We start from the raw sequence: 17938 nt of genomic DNA, 5'->3' as shown, positions 1-17938 counted from the left end.
TAGAGAGAATTATATCATCTGAAAGCAATGATACTTTGAATTCTTTTTTTCTATTATTGAAAATGCTCTTTTTCTCACTAATTTTATTTTTTTATTTTTTGGTTTTTCGAGACAGGGTTTCTCTGGGTAGCTTTGCGTCTTTCCTGGATCTCACTCTGTAGACCAGGCTGGCCTAAAACTCACAGAAATCTGCCTGCCTCCGCCTCCCAAGTGCTGGGATTAAAGGCATGCACTACCACCACCTGACTTATTTTGCTTTTAGACCAGTAGTATTTGGTTTTATTCGAGGTCCTTGGACTATCTAGTCTCTCATTCTTGGTCACCCAAGCAGTGTCAGATATGGGTTCCAGCTCATGGAGTGAGCGTTAATTCATATCAGATAGTGGTTGGTTACCCCCACAAGCTTTGTGCCACCATTGCATTAGCTTATCTTGCAGGCAGGACACCATAGGGCTTGTGGATGTTTTGTTACTTTTGTTTCCCTTTTGGTAGTGTGCAGAATACTTTCCTGTGCCAAAGATGCTTGAATGTTGGGGTGAAGGCTCTATGTAGGCACCTGAGTAACCTCTCTGTGCTCTATGAGTTGTAAGTGTTGCATGCAGCAATGAAGTCTTTGTGTCAGTTTGTGGAGAGCAACCTACTCTATTGGCAACTGCCTGGGTTGTTTGGAAATTCTCATGGAACCCTTCTGGCTAACAATTCAGTTAGATGCAACCCAGCCTCAGTACAGGAAGCTTCATTTGATGACAAGAAATGGCCAATTTGGACTATATCTATCCCACTTTTTGGCAATTTCATTTAGGTTACTTTCATATATGTGTGTATTTTAGAAAGTTTCTACTGTGTTAGGTCTCCATACTGCAACATGAATAGGTCCTGCACAGGTCTGTACTAGGTCCTCTGCATATATATATACATACATATATACATACACACACACACACACACACACATATATATATATATATATATACACACATATATATATATATATATATTATGGCTTTCTGTTTAGTGTTGTCATAGAATTCCTAAGTGCATGAGCAAGTGGATCTCTGATTCTCATGCCTTCTCTGGGGCTCTTTTTTTCTGTTGAATTATCTTGTCCAACTTCAATATGATAAATTTTCTTGTACCTTATCATATTTTATTTTGTTATATTTTTAAAAGAATGGCAAAAAGGGGGAATAGATTTTTTTCATACAATATATTCTGATTTCCCTTCTCCTACTCCTCTAGTTCCTCCACACCCATCCAGATCTATCCCCTTCTGTCATTAGTCCAAAGACAAACAGGAATCTAGGGAATAATAATGAAATAAAATGCAATACACCAAAATAAATTGCAACAAACCAATTGGACTATGCCAAAATAACCAAACAAGAAAAAAAGCCAAAGAAAAATAAAAGAAACACAATTAGATGTAGCCCATTCCCAGTACTAGAATCTTCATTTGATAATGAACATTTTCCAGCTGGGGTGCTGTCTCCCCCATTATTTGGTGATTTCATTTACATTACATTCCTATATGTATACACTGAAGGAAGTTTCTACCGTATTAAGTTTCTATATGATCCCTCAAATGGACCTTAGATTTCACTGTCCACCCATGTAGTCCATTCTGTGTTCCTCTCTACCTTCCTTTGCTCTATTTGATCTTCCTATTCCTTTAGCCACCTCCTTGTCCATCCATAACTATTTATTCTATTCAGTTTTCCTAGGGAGATGCATCCTTCCTCCCCTAGTCCCTTACTCTCTAACTAACCCCTGTGGTTTTATGGATTGTAGCTTGTTTATGCAGAGCTTAAGAGTAACATTCCACTGGGTAAATGTACATTTTCTTTATCCATTGATGGACGGACATCTAGGTTGCTTCCAAATTCTGGCTGTTATGAATAGAGTTGAGAAACTCTTTTCCTGTGCCAATGACTTATATTCCCACATTATCTTCTATCAGATTCAGTGCATTTGGCCTTGTGTTGTGGTCTTTGATTCATTTAGAGTTGAGTTGTGTGCAGGGTGATATGTGTGGGCTTATTGACATTCTTCTACAGGCAGCCATCCAATTTGATGAACAACATTGGTGGAAGATGCTGTCTTTTTCAAGTGTGTATTCCTGGCTTCTCTATTTAAAAAAAAAAAAATCAGGAGAAGTGTGGATTCCTTCCGCTTCCAGCCTCGCGAGTTCCAGTGTGGCAACATGAAACTGCTCACCCACAATCTCCTGAGCTCGCATGTGCGGGCCGTGGGCAAAAGTGACTTCCTGCTGAGGCTGCAGGCCACCGAGGTCCACATCAACCCCGTGGAGTTCAACCCCAATTTCGTGGCGTGGATGACCCCTAAAGTGGAGTGGGTGGCGCTTGTGCAGGCGGCGGACACCTTAAACCTGGAAGAAGTACCCAAAGAGCCGACTGAAGTCTATGAGCACGACGAGACGTTTTTGAGGAAGATGCACCACGTGTTGCTTGAGGTTGATGTGCTCGAAGGCACCTTGCAGTGCCCAGAATCTGGCCATCTTTTCCCCATCAGCCATGGGATCCCCAATATGTTGTTGAATGACGAGGAGACTGAAACGTGAACTTGGTAGCCACCACTTTGACATTTTGTGAAGTGTGTATCATTTGTATAGCCTGTTAACTATATATGTCATGTATGACCCCGATCTCCCCCCAGCGACTCACCGACCACCATGTACTTGAGCTCCATAGTATATTTTTTTTTCTCATTAAAGGTTCAAAACAAACAAACAAACAAAAAATCAGGTGTCCATAGGTGTGTTGACTTATGTCAGGCTCTTCAATTTTATTCCATTGATCAACATGTCAGTTTTCATGCAAATACTGTGCTGCTTTTATTACTATTGTTTTCTAGTACAATTTGAGATCAGAGATGATAATACCTCCAGCAATTCTTTTATTATTCAGGATTGTTTTAGCTATCTTGAGGGTTTTGTTGTGTTTTCTTTTTTAGAACATTTTATTGATTTTTTTTTTTTTAGATTTCACACCATGCATCCCATCTCATTCATCTCCCCATCCCTTTGTATCTGCCCTCTGCCCATGCAAGCCCCCTCAAAATAAAATAAAATAAAATTTAAAATAAAAAAATCTGGTTGTACAAGCTGTAGTGTGACACAGTGAGTCTCACAGTAAACCCTTTAGTCCAAACACCTTTACTTGCAAGTATTCATGCAATGAGGCATTGGTCTGATTTAAGGCCTCTGGCTTCTGCTAAACTCTAGATACTAAACCATCACTGGGACTCCTCTTGTATATACTGTTGTTGCCCTGTGTCATGGAGCTTCTGTAGCTTTGGATCTGAAGGACCAGCCACGTCATGTGCTCCAGCAGTTCATAGATCAGGTGGATGTTGAGGTGGCCAACTCATATCACTGCTTCTGGGCCTGGGTGTTAACTTAGTTGGTCAGCCTGCCAGCTCTCCCTCATACTCACCACCAGGGCAAGCTCTCCAGCACTGCCCTTACTAGCTTACCTAATATAACAGGGATCAAGAGTCAGGGCCGGTTCTCCTGTTCCACACTCTCAGGGATGGCTCATCTGAACTCACACAAACAGGGCCAGCTCTACTATGCTGCCCAGGTGATGTATGGGGCCTACTCTCCCAAGTGCTTCAGTTGCTGAGGGTCAGGGACAGCTTGCCTACTCTCTTGCCTCAGAGACCAGCTATCCCACCTGTGACAAATGGTAAAGGAGGAGGTGGAGGGAGGAGGGCATCTTTCCCTTGCCCATGCCATCACATGGCAGATGATGGTGAATGGAGACAGCTCTCCCACTCTCACACCTTTAGGGCTGGCTCACGGCACCCAAAACAGGGTCAGATCTACTATGCTACCCAGGCAAGGTGCAGGGTCTGCTCTTCCATGTGCTATAGCCAGTGAGAGGAAGAATGAGTTCTCCTGCTCTTGTGACCTCAGGGCAAACTCTCCCTCCTGCCACAGTGTGTTTTCATATGAAACTGAAAATTGTCCTTACAAGTTCTATGAGGAATGTGTTGGAGTTTGATGAGGATTGCATTGACTCTGCAGATTGCTTTTGGTAGGAATTTTACTATCTTAATTGTAGTTGTAACCAACCATCTTATTAAATAAGAAACACAGAACCAATGCAAAATGTGGCTCACACCCACAGTGACACTTCTTCCAACAAGGTCATAGTCACTACAAAATAGCAACACCTCCAAATAGTGCCACTTCCTATGAGATTATAGGGCAAATTACATTCAAACTATCACAGAGATCTTTCCATCTTCTGCTAGTTTCATTTTCTTTCTTCAGTGTCTTAAATTTTTTTATCATGTCTTTCACTTGCTTGGTTAGAGTTACCCCGAGCTATTTTATATTATTTGAGACTTATGAAAGTTATTGTTTCCCTGATTTCTTTTTTAGTCCATTTGTCATTTGTATATATGAAAGGTACTGATTTTTGTGAGTTAACTTTGTATTCTTCTACTTTGATGAAATTATTTATCAGCTGTAGGAGCTCCCAGATGGAAATTTCAGGGTCACTTTTATATACTATCCTGTCATCTGCAAATAAAGATACTTTGACTCCTTCCTTTCAGATTTGTGTACCATTGATCTCCTTCTGTTGTCTATTGCTCTAGCTAAGACTTCAAGTACTATATTGAAAGGGTATGGGGAGAGTGGGCATGCATGTCTTATTCCTGATTTTAGTGGAATTGCTTTGAGTGTCATTCCCTTTAAGTTGATGTTGGTGATGGACTTGCTGTAAATAATCTTAAGTATGATGAGGTATGTCCCTTGTATCCTTAGTCTCTTCAGGACCTTTATCATGAAGAGGTACTGGATTTTGTCAAAGGTCTTTCCTGAATCTAATGAGATGATCATGTGGATTTTGTCTTTCAGTATAGTTGAATGGTGAATTACATTTATAAACTCATGTATGTTGAATCATCCTTGAATCTCTGGCATGAAGCCATGTTGATCATGGTGGATGATGCTTTTCACATGTGCTTGGATTCATATTGCAAGCATTTTATTGAGAACTTTTACAGCTATAGTCATAAGGGTAGTTTGTAATTTTATTGCTTTGTTGTGTCTTTATGTTGTTTAGATATGAAATAACCATGGCCTCTCAAAATGAATTGGACAATGTTCCTTCTGTTTCTGTTTTCTGGAATAATTTGAGGAATATTAGAGTTAACTCTTCTATGAAAACCTAGTAGAATTCTGTTGTAAAACCACCACCTGGTCCTGAGGGTTTTTTTTGTTTTGTTTTGTTTGTTTGTTTGTTCGTTTAGTTTTTGCTTGGGAGACTATCAATTACTGCCTCTATTTCACTGAGGGTGTAGATCTGTTTAAATTGCTTTTCTGATCTTGATTTAATCTTGGTAAGTGGTATATATAAGAAAAATACATTTCTTTTAGATCTTTCCAGTTTGGTGGAGTACAGGCTTTTAAAGTATGTCCCTTTAAACCTCTGGATTTCTTCAGCGTCTGCTGTTAATGTCCCCCCTTTTGTCTTAACTTTGTTAATTTGTATTATCTCTCATAGTGTTTTAGAGAATTTGGCTAAGAGTTTGTCAACTTTACTGATTTTCTCAAAGAATCAACTCTTTTTTAACTTATTCACTGTGGTTTTTTGTTTGTTTGTTTCTATTTTGTTGATTCCAGTCCCAAGTTTTATTATTTCTGTCATCTACTACTTTGGGGCATTATTTCTTCTACCTGCTCTAGAAATTACTGATGTGTTCTTAAGTTATGAATATGAGATCATTCCATGTTTTATGTAGGCATTTAGTGCTATGAACTTGCCTCTTAAGAACTGCCATCATTATGTCCCATATGTAGGGTATATTGATTTACATTTTCATTCAAATCTAGAGTGTTTAATTTCTTCTTTATTTCTGTCTTGACCCATTTTTATTCAGTAGAGAGTTGCTCAGTTTCCATGAGTTTATAAGATTTCTGTTACTTCTGTTGTTGATACCCTGTTTTAATCTGTGGTTGTCTGGTAGGATGCAAGGATTTATTTCAATTTCCTTGCATCTGTAGAGAGTTGCTTTGTGTCTGAGTATGTGGTTAATTTTAGAAAAAAATCCATAGATGCTGTAGAATAATGCTTTTGTACACTGGTTTAAATAAAATGCTGATTGGCCAGTAGCCAGGCAGGAAGTATAGGTGGGATAAGCAGACAAGAAGAATTCTTGGAAGAAGAAGGCTGAGTCAGGAGACACCAGCCTGCTGCCCAGGGAGTAGCATGTAATTGCACACAAGTAAAGCCACAGAACACGTGGCAACATATAAATTAACAGAAACAGTCTGAGTTTAAGTGTAAGAGCTAGTCAGTAACAAGCCTGAGCTAAAAAAAAAAATGGCTGAGCAATTTTAATTAATATAAGCTTCTGTGTGTTTACTTGGGTCTGAGCAACTGTGGACTGGGTGGGACACAGGAAAACTTTCAGCTAAAAAATGGCACCAAAACATGGGGCAAGAGTTCCCCCTAAAACCTGAGAAAGCTTTAAAAAAAAGATTCTAAAATGGAGCTAAAAACAGCTTCCTACTTGTGTCTCTCAGACCTGCTGACTTGAGCTACTTTATGAGAGGTCTGTGGCATGTGGGCTTGAGCTCAAACATGGCAGATCCCCACCCTGGTTCATAGAGGTGTGGTGGATTTAGCTTTTGCTAATACAAAAAAGAAAAAAGAAAAAGAAAGGAAGAAAGGGAGGGAGGGAAGGAAGGGAGAGAGAGAAAAAAGGAAGGAAGGAAGGAAGGAAGGAAGGAAGGAAGGAAGGAAGGAAGGAAGGAAGGAAGGAAGGAAGGAAGAAAAGAAAGAAAGAAAGAAAGAAAGAAAGAAAGAAAGAAAGAAAGAAAGAAAGAAAGAAAGGAAGGAAGGAAGGAAGGAAGGAAGGAAGGAAGAAAGAAAGAAAGAAAGAAAGAAAGAAAGAAAGAAAGAAAGAAAGAAAGAAAGAAAGAAAGAAAGAAAGAAAGAAAGAAGAAAGCTACACACTGCTGAATGGAGACCCACTGCTTCCCAGAGTTGGCAGTGAGCATGGTTCCCCCAAAGCTGGCAGGAAACATGGTTCAGATAAAATAAACTTCTAAATGGTTTACAATATGTATAAAAAGTACATAGGCTTGAAAGAGAGAGAGGAAAATGAATACAGAGAGTTATATAAAGAAATAGTTTTTAAAAATAAAGTTTTTAAAGAGACAGTAAAGGTAATATAAAAAATAAACCACTTAAAGATGGCTATTATACAGAGAATCTGGATTGGGTTGTCTTTGGAATTTTTAAGTGCAGAAAGATGTTTAATTGTAAAAGCTGCTGAGTTAAGTCAGTATATATATTTTAAACGTATCTGGACTTTAAAGTTTATGTCTAAGGATATGCTTCTTTGGAAAAGAGGTTCTTCTTTTGTTTCCACAGAAGATGAGAACCTGTCCATTGCTTCTAGGCTAATATGGTTTGACCAGCCAAGACCCCCTGAAAGGTCTCCAATGACACCATGGCCCAGATCATCCAACATCCAAAATCAAATTCAAGGCAACTGGCTCAACGAATACAGCCTCACAGACTACTCCATAATCCTAAATTTTTCTTTGTGTCCCCATAAGATTACCAATGCTCTCTATCAGCACAAAGTACCCTAGAATACTATGGCCACATTCCAAAAAAACGGATTATGGATGTTTGTCTTTGTTTAGGTTGTTGGTTACAAATTGTTATTGGTCATAGTCAATATCTTTCTAAAAGAAAAAATGGGAATATGATATGGAAATATAGGACATAGATATGATAGAATAAAATGGTGGATTATTGAACCTACTTTTAAAGAGCAATTTGTTTTACAATGGTATGGATTTTAGTTTATTGATACAAATTTAGAGTTGATTTTGTACACTATATAAATATATATACCTACTCTCATTTAAGGTATTATACTTATGTAACTCATTTAAATTGTGCTGTATAATTAAGACATACAGATTAATAATTAATTGTCTGATAATCAAACTTGTAGTCATGTTAGTTTTCTAGGTGTACATAGATATATTTCAATTAGGTAGGTAATCTTGAAACACTTCAAAGACCTACAGAATATGACATTTAATATGTTTTAAGAACTTAGAATTTTCTGGACAATGAGACAGCACCAAATACTTCAAGAAATAGGATGGGCATTGAAGAAACTCATTATGGAGTTTGCTTTCTTTGTGGCAAAGTTAGCCACTGAGCAAAAAAAGTGCCCTTGAGTCATCTGATTAACAGTATGTTATATAAACTGGACATGGGACACGTGGTAACATATAGATTAACAGAAATGGGCTGAGTGAGTGTAAGAGCTAGTCAGTAGTAAGCCTGAGCTAATGGCTGAGCAGTTTTAATTAACATAAGCTTCTGTGTGTTTACTTGGTTCTGAGCAGCTGTGAACTGGGTGGGACATAGGAAAACTTTCAGCTACACATGAGGTGCAGAGAAAAAGGTATATTATTGTGCATTTGGGTGAAATGTCCTGTAAATATCTGTTAGGTCAATTTGATTTATAAGGTCTGTTAGCTTCAGCATTTCTCTGTTTAGTTTTTGTCTTGATAACCTTCTATAGGTGACAGTGGGGTATTAAAGTCTCCCACTATCAGTGTGTGAGGGTCAATATGTGATTTAAGCTATAATAGTGTTTTTTTTTTTTTTTAATTTGGTGCTCTTTTGTTTAGTACATAGATGTTAAGAATTGCAATGTCCTTTTAGTGGTAGATTTTCCCTTTCATGAGCATGTAGTGTCCTTTTCTATCTCTTTTGATTATTTTTGGTTTGAAGTCTATTTTGTTGATATAAAAATGGCTACAGCAGCTTTCTTCTTAGTTCCATTTTCTTGGAACTTTTTTTCAACTATTTACACTGAGGTAATGTCTGCTTGATGCTGAGGTGTATTTCTTGAGTGATGCAGAAGGGTGTATCCTGTTTTCTCATCTATTATGTTTTTCTGTGTCTTTCTATTGGGAATTGAGACAATTGATGATGAAAATAATCAGTGAGCAGTTGATATTTGACTGTTGTGGTATGGCTTTTCTTTTCTCTCTTTTTTGACTTGATTATCTGATATTCATTATGCTTTGTGTTTTGTTGGGTATGATTAGCTTCTTTAGGTTTAAGTTTTCCTTTTTACACTTTCTGGAGGACTCGATTTGTAGATAGATATTGCTTAAGTTTGGTCTTATCATGGAATGTCATATTTTCTCTCTTATCATTATTTAAAGTTTGCTGGGTATAATAGTAGTCTGGGGTGTTATCTCTTATCTCTTAGAGTCTATAGGATATCTGTTAAGGCCTTTCTGGCTTTAAGAGGCTCCATTGAGAAGTCAGGTGTTAGTCTACTAGGTCTGCCGTTATACATTACATGGTCTTTTTTCTTTGCAACTTTTAATATGCTTTGTTTGTTCTGTAGGTTTAGTATTTTGATTATTATGTGTCAAGGGGAATTTCTTTTCTAGTCCAGTGTATTTTGCGTTCTGTATACTTCTTGTACCTTGATAGGTACCTCCTTCTTTAGGTTGAGGAAAGTATCATCTATGATTTTGTTGAAAATATTCTCTGTGCCTTTGGCCTGGGTTTTTTCTCCTTCTTCTATTCCTAGTATTCATATATTTGGTCTTTTCATAGTATCTCTGATTTCTTGGATGTTTTGTGCCAGGACTATTTTAGATTTAACATTTTGTGACCAAGGTATCCATTTCTTCTATTGTGTCTTCAATGCCAGAAATTTTTCTCTTCCATTTCTTATATTCTGTTGGTGATACTTGCTTCTGAGTTCCCTGTTCAATTTCCTAAACATTTCATTTATAGTTTTTTTCTGAAACTTTCCTAAACTTTTCATTTCTAGTTCCATCTAGCTGGCTTGTGGCTGCCTAGCTTCTAGGCCCAAGCATGTTCCCCTCTTTCTCCTCATTCTCTCTTTCTTCTCCTTTCATTCCTAGATTTCTCCTCTTACTTATTCTCTCATCCTGCCAGCCCTGCCTATGATTCTTTTGCCTAGATGTTAGCCATATCAGCTTTTTATTAGACCAATCAGATGCCTTAGGCAGGCCTGCTGAAATAGCAACACATCTTTTCATGATTAAACAAATGCAGCATAACAAATGTAATACATCCTTACATTGTTAAACAAATGTAGCAGAAACAAATGACACAGTTAAAGTAATATTCCATAGCATGAACAAATGTAACACATCTTTGCCTGGATAAGTATTCCAGAACAAGGTTTCTTTGTTGCTTCTATTTTCACTTTCAAGTTTCAAGTTTCACTTCATTTCATGCTACTGTTTGTCTTTCCATAGAACTTGTTAATGCATCTTTTATGTATTTCCTCTTTAAGGACATCTAACATAATCATAAAGGCTATTTTGAAGTCCTTGTCTTGTGTTTCAGCTATATTGCATTTCCTGGGCCTACTAAAATAAGGTTGCTGAACTTTGAAGAGACACACTGTTGTGGCTGTAATTGATTGTGTTTTTATGCTGGTGTGTAGACATCTGGGTTTAGGAGGATTGTAATTCTACCTGTTGATATGTGTTCTTGTTTTTGTTTGGTGGTACTCCATTCTTTGGTTTCTGTTGTCCTCTCTTTTTCTTAGGAGAGTGTGGTAGCTGAATTGGTAGAGGGAATGTTTCTGAGATCCTGCTAGGTGTGGCCACTAAGAGTTCCAGTTAGAATGTGTTTCTTGGAATTTGGAGATGACATTTAGGGTTGGAGATGGGCTAGGAGTGGTCTGAGGGGTTCAATGGGCAGGGGGGAAATAAGGTATTCAGGTGGGAGTTTCACCAGAATCTGCTTAGTCCCCTGATGATAGAGGCAGAAAAGGGAGGAGAGGCCACAGCTAGCAGTCTGTTGCAGAGCTGGGGATGAGACTGAAGGACTGATTCTGGAGGAAGGGAGGGGGAGTGAAGATCTGAAGATTGCCTTTTTGCTTTCTTAGTCTATCTGCTGTAGTGGTTAGCCATTCCAGCTTGGATCTGGAAGTTCCAACCCCCATTGAGACTCTGGCAACTGTCACGCCTATGAGGCGGGGCCAGGGGAGATGCCTGGAGACCCGAGATCTGGATGGGCGAGCACGCTCTCTGTTCCAGGACCCTGAACGGTGGAGATGGACCTAGCAGAGCTCCAGAGAACACCACTGGACTGCGATACACCTTCCCCAGACCCCACGACCTACCTATCCCTTAATTTGTAAGTTACCCACTAAATAAATCTTCCTTTTAACTACATGGAGTGGCCTTAATAATTTCACCAATATCTGGCGCTAGTCGGTAGAGCATGAGACTCTTAATCTCAGAGTCATGGGATCGTGCCCCACGTTGGGTGCCATTTGTTGCTGGAGAACTTCTCTCCAGGTTCCACCAAGCCCCGCAGTCCCACAATTCAAGTATAAAATAATCACTCAGACGCTTATATTACTTATAAACTGTATGGCCATGGCAGGCTTCTTGATAACTGTTCTTATATCTTAAATTAACCCATTTCTATAAATCTATACCTTGCCATGTGGCTCATGGCTTACAGGCATCTTTACATGTTGCTTGTCCTGGTGGCGGCTGTAGTGTCTCCCCCTCCTTCTAACTGTTTTCCCAATTCTCCTCTCTCCTTGTCCCACCTATACTTCCTGTCTGGTCACTGGCCATCAGTGTTTTATTTATATAGGGCAATATCCACAGCAATCTGCTTTCTTGGTTGGTGTGCCTAGATGGTTCCCATTGAATGTCTATAGGACTTTGAGGCAAGACTAAGGGATGGTTATATAGGTAAGGTTACTCTTGCTAAGATAAAACTCCCATGAGCACAGAAACTTGGGGAGAAGGGTGTTTATTTGGCTTACATTTCCTTATCACTGGTCATAGAGCTAGAAAAGGGGAAGCATGCTAGTGAGGGAGAAAGCTAATCATCAATCTTATATCTGAGAACTCTGCCAGCAGCAGTAATGACCTGCTCAGCAAGAGACACCCATTCATGCAACAGTGTCCTAAACATCATGAGAGTAACAAAGTTCTTATTAGACTTAAGGACTACCTGAGACCATTATCAGGACCACAAAACTAGGGATAGAGGATGCATAGATGTAAGGTGAGGTTTTATTTATATTACTCTTCCAAAGGGATATAGTATTAAACTCAATCCTAATGATTCACTGTTTCATACATTGGTTAGTACATCTCTCAAACTTCATCAATGAAGCTCCTTTTACTCTAGGTGATGATTAACATAAAGACCTACACCTGGCCAAGATGAAGAGAGTAACAGACTGTGGAGTCTTGTCTCTAAATGGGACATCTGTATCTCAGTCCCTCCTCCCATAACTCATGGATCTTTGCAAGAGGTGGCAGAGAGATTGGAAGATCCAGAGATGTGAATGACTATAATAATGTATGGTTTTCCTGAAACAACAGGGTAATTATACAGGTGAACTCACAGTATCTGTGACAGTTTGCATAAGACTTGTGCAAGTTCAAGTCAGAAAAAAAAAAAAAGCAGTATGGAAATCGGAGATACTCAAACAATTCGAGCCCTAGTTGAGGAGTTATTGGGAATTGATAGCTGCTAGAATAGAGGGAGTTAGTTTTCTTTAAGGGTGCAGTTCCTGGTAGGTTGTCCATGACTCACTGGATGGGCAAACCTTGAAGAATCTATAGATACACTAATTGGATGGATTTTAAAAAAAATGTATGAAGACAAAAAGCAGGGTGGGTATAGAATGGTCTAGATAAGAGAAATTGGGGAGGATAAAGGGGGTAAATATAATCAAAATAGAATACATGGATTTCTCAAAAAAATTATAAAAAATATTTTTTAAAAAAATCTGTTGCTATATACCTGTATTACATTGTCATTCGGTTCTACTCAAAACTAAGAGAACAGATTTAGCAGATCTGATGGTTCAAAGTATGAACACTGTGTCTGTGATGACAAAGACCATTTTCATTTTCCAGAAGTAGCACAACATTATCAAGAAAAAGAGAAAGATGCATGCACGCCTTAGGTTTCATGACACCATAAAAATAAAACTTAAGAGGGAAGAAACTTTCAGCCGGGCGGTGGTGGCGCACGCCTTTAATCCCAGCACTCGGGAGGCAGAGCCAGGCGGATCTCTGTGAGTTCGAGGCCAGCCTGGGCTACCAAGTGAGTTCCAGGAAAGGCGCAAACCAGCACAGAGAAACCCTGTCTCGAAAAAACCAAAAAAAAAAAAAAAAAAAAAAAAAAAAAAAAAAAAGAGGGAAGAAACTTTCTAATATAGTCATACATCCCTTTGCATCACTGATTGAAAAATCACTAAGAAGTATTAAAAATTCTTCAGATACATCACAGGGTTAGTACACCACTTCTTGTCAGGGCTGCCACTGTTTCTCATCTCTCCCTTTGACTATATTTGCATCCAGTCTACTTGGGAGGCTGTTGATATAGGGCTACAATGTTAACATCCAAGATTCCATTTATGCCATATTATATAAGTCTCTCACAGTTTGCTAAAGGTTTATATTTAATATAAAGAAATCTTGTGTACCAGGAGATTGTTAAGTCTCTCTAGATTCTGAAGCACAGAATGTTGTGAAAGGCTAAGGAAATAAAAGATAGTGGGGGAAAAAAGAAGGTTTGAGTCACTCAGTGTTGATGAGAAGCAGCTGATTCACACAGTCATCTAGTAATCTCTCTCCATGTACTCTCCCTCAGAAAGTAACAAGTTATGAGTGATGCTGAGATACCTCCATTATTTTCAGACCTTTTTTAATTAGGTAGGAAAACTGCGTTTCCTCCTCATAAAAACTATGTTGGAAATTAAAAGTGATAGCAGAAACATACATTTTTGATCTTATGTAATAAATTTAAGGCAAGAAACGAAGTTCCAATATGAACATTTCCCTCTTCAGCAGAACCACATATGGACCATTAGAAGAAATAGTCACTATACAGGGTCAAATGAGGTTACTAATTCAATATCTCCTTCCTTTGCTGTTGACAGAGTAGCAGAAGCAGAGGAGATCTGGGAAGAGGCAGCCATTGTCATCAAGACCTAACTATACCTCCTGAATGGAAGATGATTTGCTATGAAATTGCTTATAGTTTCCATATCATGTAAAGTTGTAAATAGTTGACCTGCCTGGCATATATGAAGTAGAGAAAGAAGTTTGTTATAATTATGAATCTCCTCTTTAAAATAATTATGAATGAATTTTGTCAATGTTGACCTTTTACCTATGTCCAGAAGACAGTGTTGAATGATTAATTTTTTCCTTTCTGAATCAAATATAAACTATACAAGTGAATAATTGGCTTATAAAAATTTAACAGTCATACATTTAACTTCTTTCTTAAAGATTTACTTATTATTATTATTATTATTATTATTATTATTATTACTACGACTACTACTATTATTGTGTGTGTGTTTGCCTGCATGAGCTTATGTGTACCATATGTGGACAGGTGCCTTCAGTGGCTAGAGCAGATCATATCTCCAGGAACTGATGACAGGTGATCCTAATTTTTTGGTGTAGGTGCTGGGAAGTTAACACAGGACCTCTTCAAGAGTCCCAAAATCTTTATGTTCTGACAACCTCTAAAGGGAAGATATGAAAAATGCATTTAAACACCTTTCAATGACAAAGTTATTGGATGTGCAGTCAAATATCAAACCCTTAGGTTTCTCATCCATAAAACATCCAGCAAAGAACACCATCATTTGATTGAAGAGGCAGTCTACAGATGATAAGAAATTAATCTTTTTTAGCTATACATCTGACAAAAGTTTACTATCTAGAATACACAAAGAACAAAACATTAAAAACCAAAAACACAAAAATCCCCACAGAAAATGATGAATGGAACTGAAAGGATTCTCAAAAGATGCCATTCAATTCCCATCTCTTCTTGGGCTTGTTTACTCATCTATGCTTAAATACTTATTTAAGGTATACTTAAATACTCCTTCTTGAGTCCCCCATTTTGAATGTGTGTTTGAATCTGTTTCCTGCTAGTTACCTCAACTTGTTAGATTGTAGGCCAGTTAAATGGGCCTTAGGGGACTCTCTTGGGACAACTCAAGCATTCATCATTCTCTACTTTCTCTGTACATCTGGCTCAGTGGTCATAAATTTGTTAAATTTGTCATGAAAAATATTCATTTTGTCATCAATTACACCTGATAGATTTGCTGGACATAGTTATCTTGGATGATATTTATGGAATTTTATTCCTTTAGCACATCTGCTCAAGCTCAGTTAGTTTTTCTGATGGGCTTTCCTTTGTGTGTGAGCTGACCTTTCTCTATTGCCTTTTTCTTGTTCGTCTAAACATTTAGTGTTTTGAATATTATGTTGGAAGTTCCTTTTTTGATCCAACCTATTTGGTGTTTTGCATGCTTCTTGGACCTTGGTAGACATCACTTACCTTAGATTTTGGAAGTCTTCCTCTATGATTTTGTTGGAAGCACTGCTTTACATACAGAGTTTATTTTTTTATGCTATGAAATTTTTGCTTAATATTGGAGATGACATTCCTCATACTTGCAGATAGGAGATTACAGTTTTATGGAGTTCTTATTTCAAATGACAAAACTATGTAATGTTCTGAAATATACAAAGGGAAAATAATAGACAAAATTATTGTCTTCAGCTACATTCTAGGCCACATTTCAGTCCCTACCTATCTTTTATTAAGTTTGATTTTTCTGAAGAGGACATAGCCTGTTCCTTCCTACAGAAGGTCTTTCCAGTAAATATCACACACAAAATATAAATTTAAATATTTGTTGACTTGAATCTTACTCCTCTATGATCTGCAGCAGACCACCAAATATTTGTTTTAAAGCAACTTACAGATCTAAGAAAAAAATTACTAGAAACACTGATTTACATACAGAGTTTATTTTTCATTTTGTGAAACTTATGCATACAAACTATACAAAGGAGAAGATACAGCAATCTATAAAGAATATGGTAAAGAAAGTATTATTTCCTATAATTAAGTACTGTCTTCTGTATATATTGTATTTTAACATGTGTACATTTTTTCTGTACTTGGATCTTATCTCCATTTTCAGTGGCATCCGTGTTCTCAGAAGGAAGACTCTGGAAATGATTGAATTAGGGTTGCATCATTGTTTCTTATTTTCAGATTTGATGACCTTGAATGAGATAATGATGAAGTCTGATCAAATGCTATACAGCTGGTCCCACAGTTCTCCCTTCCTCACACTATCTTGTCTCTATGAGCTACCTCTCTTTCCTCATTCTTGCCTGCCTTCTCTAATGAACTTTTTCTCTGATTCAGCTTTCCTCCGTTGCTTGATACCATGACATGTACTATTCATGCCTACCAATCATGAACAGTGTAGAAGAGTAGGAGGTACCATGATGTAATGGGAGAACAGAGCTGGAGCACTTAAAGTAAGATGTGTAGAAAGTCTCTCTGGGTAAAATGGGAAGAGACCACTAAAGGTACACCTAGTAAACCTGCTGTGGGACAAAGTCTGGAAACTTTGTGAGGATCCTTAAAACAATTGAGGTCTGATAATATTTCTATGAGACTGGAGCGGTCAGCCCTTAGATGTTTTCAAGTGGAAGTTTCTATTAGTTTATTTTAGTGTATTGAACATCCTATAGGTATGTGTATGTCAGTTTGACAAAGAAAGTGGATTCTATGCCTTTGTGGCCTGATTATGTTCTGGGTATCCTTTCAAACTTAGGTGTGCTGTGAGTTCTGCTGATGTTCCTCTGTGATGGATATTATTTTCATGTTGTAGGTAAAAATCCTGAGTTTCTTTGAATATATAGTTAATGTGAAAAACCAATGAGCTAGAATTTGAAAGAAATTAACCTAAGTTTCTCCTAAATAACGTCTTTCTAAATAAATATAACTGTTTTATTATTTATCTTAGGGGATTACAGTTTGGGAGTTTTTCTGAATTTCTTCTCTTTACTATGGTCAAAAAAAAACTTATTTATAAATGGTAAGAAAAAAATTACCCACATTAATGGGACAAAACTGAATTTTCCTGTCACCCACTGAATTTTCTACATAAAACCAGCAACCAAGTTTTGGTAGAGTATTAAATATAAGTATTTTTAGGAAGAATACTGTTGCCCTAGAGTACATACCTCCATGTTACTGTACCTCACAGCTTTCAGAAACCAGTCACCCACATCTGAGGTCAATTCGAAGCAGACAAGTCTAACTCTGTCATGAATCTCGAATTCGACCCTGGTCAGGTGTCCAGATACCACCATTTTCATTTCACCTGTATTATCCTTAATTACATAGTGTATACATTTATTTCCATTACTTTTCTGCAAAAGAAAATAACATTCATCTTCTGAGAAATGTGTCAAAATTTAACACATTAATAAGAAATAATGTGAGTTAACAGATGGTTGTCTCTGTCAAAGCAAATATGTATATTAGTATTAGAATGGTAGATACAAAGGACATTGAGGTGTCTCAGTAGTTAAGGCTACTTATTGTCAAGCCTGAGAACCTGAATTCAATCCCAGGATTTGTGATTTAGAAAACAACTCATTCTCAGAATTGTTCTCTGATCTCCACAGGAGCACTGTGGCATGAGTGCTTCTCCTCAAACCCAGCAGTCGAAATAAAAAAATAAATAAACAGATAAATAAAACTTCTTTCTTAAATATTTGGTAAAATTTATCAGTAAAACTTCCTGTGCCCGCCATCTTCTTTAAGATAGTTAATAATTGTTGGTTCGGTTCTTTAATAAGATTATTTAGTAAATCTGTTTCTCTTTCTGTGAGTTTTAGTAGTTTCTGTTTTTCAAAGAGTTGGTCCATTTTACCTGTTATCAAATATGTGTCCAATGATTTGTTTAGTGCTCTTTAAAAAAGAAAAGAAAACAGTAAGTACATATTTTAAACAATAGAATGACAAGAACCAAACAGCCTAAGATATTTGTGTTG

The 17938-nt window shown here is 37.5% G+C and overlaps 1 protein-coding gene across 1 annotated transcript; it reads left to right on the top strand.

Annotated features, from left to right (window-relative positions):
- Nucleotides 1-2154: 2154 nt before the first annotated feature.
- On the top strand, nucleotides 2155-2740 carry LOC114690676 (multifunctional methyltransferase subunit TRM112-like protein). Its single transcript, XM_037211214.1, has one exon. It carries the CDS (start codon nucleotides 2201-2203, stop codon nucleotides 2576-2578), a length of 378 nt encoding a protein of 125 aa, XP_037067109.1. The 5' UTR covers nucleotides 2155-2200; the 3' UTR covers nucleotides 2579-2740.
- The last annotated feature ends 15198 nt before the right edge of the window (nucleotides 2741-17938 follow it).

Source organism: Peromyscus leucopus, chromosome 15, assembly GCF_004664715.2.
Source record: "Peromyscus leucopus breed LL Stock chromosome 15, UCI_PerLeu_2.1, whole genome shotgun sequence".
Taxonomy (NCBI): domain Eukaryota; kingdom Metazoa; phylum Chordata; class Mammalia; order Rodentia; family Cricetidae; genus Peromyscus; species Peromyscus leucopus.
Note: the sequence above shows the minus strand (reverse complement) of the source record. Positions and strands in the feature narration are given on the sequence as shown.